The sequence below is a fragment of the Aptenodytes forsteri genome, unplaced genomic scaffold (genome assembly GCF_000699145.1).
Source record: "Aptenodytes forsteri isolate BGI_AS27 unplaced genomic scaffold, ASM69914v1 Scaffold15, whole genome shotgun sequence".
Classification (NCBI taxonomy): Eukaryota; Metazoa; Chordata; class Aves; order Sphenisciformes; family Spheniscidae; genus Aptenodytes; species Aptenodytes forsteri.
In genome coordinates, this window is record NW_008795129.1 from 18,445,664 (window position 1) to 18,453,563 (window position 7,900).

Below are 7,900 nucleotides of genomic sequence, written 5' to 3' on the forward strand. Positions count from 1 at the left end.
GGGGAGGTTTAGGTTGGACATGAGGAAAAATTTCTTTACTGAAAGAGTGGTGAAACATTGGACCAGGCTGCCCAGGGAAGTGGTGGAGTCCCCATCCCTGGAAGTATTTAAAAGACGTGTAGATGAGGTGCTTAGGGACATGGTTTAGAGGGCATGGTGGTGTTGGGTCGATGATTGGACTGGATGATCTTAGAGGTCTTTTCCAACCTTAATGATTCTATGATTCTCTTCTATGATTCTGTTATTTCCATGGTGACTTCAATTTACAATAGAATAAATATTGAGATTACCTTTAATGTTACTATATTTTATTTTCTGCATCTGGTTTGTCTACCAAGTCTTCATAAGACTCTGCCCACATTTGCTTATTTCTAGTCACTTTATAGATTCTCTTTTAAGTCGCACAGTCATACATTCAGATATCCTATTCTAAATGACCTTTCATGGTCTCTGTTCTGTGAATTTATATAACATTATGCAGCCTAAGGAAGGGAACACATTTTTTTGAAACTTTTATGTAAGTGAAAATACATTGCTTAAGTAAGATGCCATGTAAGTTTGTACTTTGAAAGGAACATCTACTTCTATGCAGTATTCTTACCGTAGTTTTTGGGACTGTTACAAAAATGTACTATAGAACAACAGCCTTTTTCAGAAACAGTAAATGAGGAAACAAAACACCTGTTGAACTTAAACCTTAAATTAATGTTTTGCACCAATCAAAGATTATACCCCTACTAACTTTATTTTTTTAAAAAAAAATCAAAACAACAAAAAAATCCCCAAAAACCAAACACAAGAAAAAACAGATTTGTGCCATGTATAAGTGTTAAGCTTCTTGAAATACAGAATATATTCTTATGGGGAAAAAATGTTGTTGTATTGTAGTCTTCCTTTTACTTTTCTGGGATTTTTTGATTGTTTTGGAGCCTGGTTTTGTTTAAAATAAATTAGAGGGAGGAACTGAATACTTGAATTAAGCAGTAGGGACTTTTTAGAAAAGCAACTGTTACTTTGTCAATGGATAAAGTGGGGCCTATTTAAGAGCATGCCTTTGATTAGTTGGCATGTGAAAAGTTGTTGTGAATGTCATTACTGTTTCTAAATATATGTTCTTCTATTAATGCAAAGCAGTATGTAACAAGTATAGGAGCGTGATTGGCATATGCAAATATTTTCTTAACGTATTAACTACTTATTCCTCTTGATTAGTCATTGAAGAAAAATTAGAACTACAGTATGTTCAGTAATTCTATTTTAATATACGTTGTGAAAAAAAATTAACCACCAGCAAGGGTCTACAATAAATGTAAAAATGCAGGAAAATCAAATGCAAATTCTTAGGTTTTTTGTCAGGTGCTGATCAATGATTTATGCCTGGAAAATAAAAGTCTGACTTTGTGGGTTTTTCAGAACATGTTTTTCAGATCTTCCTTTGGAAAAAAAAATTACAGAAACCTTCTTAGTCTATCACTTAAAATTTTGGTATGAGAAATGGCCTCTTGATCTCTTCTCTATTTCTTTCTGATATCATAGTGCTCACTGATTCTGGTTTGTCCTGTAAGGTGGTCCAAATTTTTTTTCCCTTCTTTCTTAACATACTCAGCTGATCTCATCTGGGATACGTGAAGAGCCTCTTTCCCTGCTGTAAAGGTTAGGCACAAGATCTCAAGCTGGAAAGACTGCTCCTACTTGTATTTATGAAGGATTTGATCTTATAACTTTGAAGCACAGTTGTTGATTTTTATTTTTTTTAATAAAACAAATTTTCGTAAAAGATGAAAAGAAGGAGCAAAATTTTGCAACAATGGAGAGAATAGTCCTTGAATGACACACAAATACTGATGTTGAGATGAATCCATATAGCAAAAGTGGTCCAAATTTTTTCCCTTCTTTCTTAACATACTCAGCTGATCTCATCTGGGATACGTGAAGAGCCTCTTTCCCTGCTGTAAAGGTTAGGCACAAGATCTCAAGCTGGAAAGACTGCTCCTACTTGTATTTATGAAGGATTTGATCTTATAACTTTGAAGCACAGTTGTTGATTTTTATTTTTTTTAATAAAACAAATTTTCGTAAAAGATGAAAAGAAGGAGCAAAATTTTGCAACAATGGAGAGAATAGTCCTTGAATGACACACAAATACTGATGTTGAGATGAATCCATATAGCAAAATATGCTCTGTATCTTATATTCAGATATATCTGAAGTAGGAATTGCAAAGTAATCCAGCTTTTCATAAAATTCTGAATAGAAATGTGACACTAAGTAATATAGAGATAAACAAACCTCTCCATAACCGCTTCTTTTATTTAACAGTGAATATTTGTAATATTATGAATGTGCCTTATGCTTTGTTTCTCCTAATATTACCTGTATTATAAATCAGACCTCTGTCTGTCCATCTACCAGCAGTTTTGTGGGTCTTCATGTTCGGCTGGTGACAGAAAATACCCAGTGACTTCTCTGGTTTAAATTAGTGCCCCTTTCTGAAAGATTTGACGATACTGTTCTTTTACGAGAAGATACAGGAGATGACAGGACTGCATTTTTCACAGATCTATAAATATTACAGCCAGGAAGGGCCATTTTAATAACCTGCTCTGACATCTTATGTATTACGGGCCATAGATTTCATCTGACTACTCCTTCATTTTAGACCAATAATTTCTGACTGAACTAGAACATACTTTTCTCTCTTCTCGAAATGCATCAGTTTTGATTTAAAGTCTCTGCAGTGGTAAATATAAATGTTGCCACTGTGAATTCTAACTCAATTATATTTGCCATTATTTTATAAAGTGGTAATATTCCAGGGGAATATAGATTTCCCTTTGTTTCAGGTTTTGGATGCCCTATGTTGACTTCAGCCTTTAGCCCTTGCATTTCTGGTATATGTCTGTCTGCTAGATGAAACAACCTATAGTGCCACATATCTTTCACATAAGCTATTAACAACTTGTTAAATGTCTTTAACTCTGCTGTGGAGCATCCTGACTTCTTTCTATAATTTGGTAGATCTGTTTTACAGTATACAGAGAAGGGAAATGTTCTCTTGGCACGCACCTCTAATTCTATATAGGTTTTGATTATAATCCTGCCAACTAAAAAAATGTTGTTGTGTTTATGAAAGCTGGCGTGCTATTTAAAATGACAATATACAACATCAGCTGCTCCCCTGTGCATTCCGTTTAGAAAGCTGGAGTCTAGATGTGATAAACCTGCAGTGCTTAAGCAGGCCACGCAAATTGTTCTGGCTGTCCCCTCATCCCTGAAGCTTTCTCAGCAAGGAGCAGGGAGTGGGGTGCAGCATGTACGCATCGTTCTGGCATCGTTCACTTCTGTGACTAAAGAGTGCGTAGTCATGTTGGCTCATCTGGATTTTGATTATTTGACAGGATCACTGTTAGTCACAGAGCAAAACGATGTCCACAAATATCTGGCATTATATGATAGAGAATATTGCCCTTGATTTGGTAAGAGGTTACATGAAAGTAGTACTGCTTATCTATGTGTTATTTATGGGATTTGGCATTTGATAATGTTTGGAATGAAAAATGATACAGAAAAATTCTTGGTATGACTCAAGAAACTTAAAGTAATACCCCTCTGTCTTGCTATGTATTTATTTTAAATAGAAAAGCCCCTTTATCTTACCATTTTCGACAACCATTATTACAAAGCAGTGTCATGCTCTTACTTATGCTTTACTTTTTTCAGCAAAGTGCAATAGCTGCTTCAAAGGCTATCTACTCTTCCGAAAGAAACTGTTTATCAAAAAATTATCAGCCTAGGTGAAAAGGGAAATTGTTTGCACTTTACTAGTGCTGAAGGGCTGATCTAACAAAAACAACTCTTGTAAGTCACCTCCATTGCATTACACAGCTACTAAGAAGGCAGTGGTCTGCAAGTTAATACTTACGATATTTCACATTTCTTGCAGCAAAATAAATGTTCTGTGGCTTGCTATATAAGACTTTACATCTGTATACAAACCATATGACAGCACTAAAATTATTTTGATTGAAATTTTGTGCATCACTGCCTTTTTTCCAAAAAAATTAACACCTTCAATCTAGCACACACTCAAACATGGGATCTGCTCCTCTAATCAGCTTTACTAAGGTTCTGGTAGGGGCCAACCATTCAATATTAGCTTGATTTCAAAATCAGTGATCTGTGACTTAGACTGCTAAGTTATAAGTTGATATTATGTTCAGAATTGTCTAAACAATGTAATTAATATGTAAAGAAGCCAGAAATAACCCTGAAAAACCTATTTCTCATGTATATAAACATGAAAGTATACCTTTAGGTAAAGTTGTGATTTCTCAACAAAAAGAAATATTGTAAACTTAAACTGCGTGTGTCTTTTGCTTTCTTCAAGCAAAAGTTTTCTGTGGCCAGGCACTGATTCACACGAGAGCACCTGGCAGGAGCGTGGTTAGTCTTTCCCCATGGCCATCGCTGTGACTTCTCCAGTGTGCAGCAAGGGAGGAGCGGGAGTTACCAACCGTGCCTCTCATCATTCATTGCTTTGCTTATGAGCTACACCAGCATTTGTACAGCACTTAGCAGGAACCATTGCTTTTGGGGAGTGGTGTACTGCAGCATTCAGACCAGCTCAATGTATTGGGTTTTATTAGGGAAATTTTCTCTCAGCTGACTGAAGTATATGAAAATTAAGCTGTGACTTAGTCAGCTTGTTCAGCATTTGCTCTGGACTTAAATCTAGTCTATCGATTTATTAAAAAACCTGAAACCAGAAACCCCCAACTGCTTCTTTTTTCTTATTCAGTGATACTTATTCTTAATGATTATCTTTCCACATTATAGTGAAATAAATGAGCATTTCTGAGTATGTATTTATATTCGTTATCATTGTTGTAACACTTTAAAGAGTAGGATGGTCAGTTTTCCTGGTGGAGTAAGGCCACCAGAGATGCATGTTACGGCCTGAACTATAGAACATAATCATAAAGGATGCAGAAAATGGCGTAAATTAGTGAAGTTACAGTGTGCTGAAGATACTCTTTCAGAAAGCTTTTATGTTAATAGATTATTGAATTTCATCTGCTATTTTATCACTCTATAAATTAATGTGAAGTAATATATATGAACGAAGGAAAAAGGTTCTATTTCTACATTAAATGAATTTCTATATGTAATGAATCTTGAACTATCTATTATCACTCAGAAAAAAGTTATAGCAGCTAGTTGCGTTTAAAATGTCAGCATAGTAGTTGTTGAAAGAGCAAATAAAATGTTAAGATGGGAATAGAAAACAAAGTGGAAATCATTATTTTGCTACTGTACAGATTCATAGTTCACTTGCATCTTGAATACGACATGCTGATCTCTGTGTTGCATCTCAGAAAGGGTATAGGAGAATAGAAAAGATATATTAAAGGCAGTGAGCAAGGATTTCTCAGGTTGGAAAAGGGACAGCGGAGAGAAGGGAGGGAAACAACACGGATCGTTACATTTTGGGTGGGATAAAGCATGTGAATAGGGTACTGTTGTTCATCATCTCATCCAATACTAGACCTAAGGATTTCGGATGAAATTGCCAAGAGGTAGGCTCAGGACAAAAACAGTTGAAATGTTTCTTCATATATGTGTGGAAGTCATTCCTGCAGGACGTTCTAGATCCTGCAAGTTTACGTCAGTTTACATGGGCAAACTCCTAGGAGAAAAGGTAACCCAAAACCAATACAGAGGCACAACCTCTGGCTGAGAATGTCCCTGAGCTGCAGGTCATTGAAGGTGGTGTAACGCTGTGGGGAGTATCTGTAGGGATTTAAATTCTTTCCTGGCTATCCACTGTAGGCCACTGTCAGAGGCAGGTTACTGGGCTACGTTGGCATTTTTGTCTGACCTTTTATAGCTGATTATATGCATTTTATTTAGTTTCTGCGTAGTCCAGTGTTGTTCTGCTTTCCCATGTCTCATTGCTGACCAGGAATAAGAGAGGGACAGGCTGGCAGATATGCTTACTTAAATTTATAATTTATGTCTTAATTTCTCTTGATTTAGAACAGTTTTCCCACTGCTGCTATGGTCTAATTTCAGAAGTAAGATGTAAGGCAATGGCAAAACAAACAAGCAAACCAAGCGAAAATACTCTTAAACAAAAAACCCTTTACATTGGCTTGGATCCATTTTGTGTGAAGGATAACAAATTATTTGTAGTATTTGCTTGCTACTGAACTAGAAAAATTAGAAGTCTTGTGATTGCCTAGGGGAAGAAAGCAAATCAATGATATAGAATAATCAGAATTCTAGTTTTTATGAGCAAAAATAGCGTGACAAGAAATATGAAGAGAGACTTAATTCTTTTCCCCACCCCCAATTTTCTTTGCGTCCAGAAAGAGTCTATTGGCATGTCGATGATGTGTGTTCTGTTGTGTTGTCTCTGGTTTATTACAGCACTGTTTTTTCTCTTGTAGGTTAACAGAACCTTCTGGATATTTAACAGATGGACCAATAAATTATAAATATAAAACTAAATGTACATGGTTAATTGAAGGATAGTAAGTATTTATTTTCAATGCTTAATTTTTCTGTCAGTTTGGTACTTTGTATTCTAGACATCTAAAGAACTCCTCAAGTAGAAACTGCATCTGGATACAATGTAAACAGCTTTGGTTTTTTGTTTATTTTGTTTTTGTTTAAATATTATAAAGATTAAAAAAATAAAACAGTTGAAGTAGGATTTTCAGGATTGCTCAGAGTTGGCCTGAGCAATTCCATTCCTATTCAAATTGCTGGCAAATGTTAGGCTGACATTGGAATTTGGCCAGTGCTGCAAGCTCTCAAAACCCTATGATAAATTTGTTGCCTGTTTGAGTACCTTTCCATAAGTTCCAAATGTGGTTACAGAATCCTATTATTTAACTCATTATCTTACTTATTTATCTTACTTAACTTGTATCAGTGATAAATCAGGAATGGCTTCAAGTACAGAATGCTTCCAATCTATTAATAATTATTCAGTTACATGTTGCTCAAAAGTTAGTGCTTCTATAAAGTATTTTCTTTTGCATTCTAGTATTCCTCATGTACCTAATTTTAAAATCATATTGTGCCCACAGTTTATACAGTTTAGATGTCTCATGTCTGTTGCTAATTTTTCAGTTTATGCAACACAGAAACACACAGACATGCACAAAGAAATAATGAGACATATGCACTAGTATGTCTAACTGTTAAAGGCACAAATTTGTTAAATTTCAGCATGAGTTTTTTCCCCCAGGCTATGGGTCAGGATTTTGCTAGGTCCGAGTTCTACTAACATTCTAGAAGAAAATTACCCCCTTCTGTATTTCCATATTGTCACAATCTCAGTTACCTTAGTTAGATGTCTGCTCTGTCGCTGCAGTTCAGTAATGATCTATCTGATCTGATTTTGGTCTGCTTATATGCAGATAGTAATTTAAACACAACAGCAATGAAGCTATGGGTAGTTTGCAAAATCATTTAAGTAGAAGCTTCAATATCTAGGTGACTAGGCTATAGCTGAATATCTGTCTGACATACCTAGACTTCTCTTTTCACCCAAGCTAGCTCAGGAATATTTGCACTGCACTACTCTATGCTAAAGTGGAAACATGCCTCAGGACTGTATGCAAACCCTGCTTTGAAGTTGGTCTTCACTCTGTTCCTCCTCTTTGCAGGAGATGGTAGAGTGGGTAGCTGAAGGAAATGATATGGTGCACAGTATGTGGAAGAGTAATGCAACCCAGTAACATAGCGCAAAATGTCAACACACAAGGAAGTCACATATCTATAAAATACTCTCTCTTAAAAAATGAACAAAGAGCTCTCTCCAAATGACCTCTCACAGAAAAAAAAATAAAGCATATGTTTTCCAAACTTACAAATTGCACTTGAGCCTGTC

General features: G+C 35.7%; 1 protein-coding gene across 1 annotated transcript in view; it reads left to right on the top strand.

The window, feature by feature from the left end:
* The window catches only part of ATRNL1 (attractin like 1), a 557,444-nt gene that overhangs the window by 42,821 nt on the left and 506,723 nt on the right, over positions 1 to 7,900 (top strand). Inside the window, 1 exon segment of the mRNA XM_009277899.1 lies at positions 6,450 to 6,533. Coding sequence (XP_009276174.1) covers positions 6,450 to 6,533 — 84 coding nt within the window.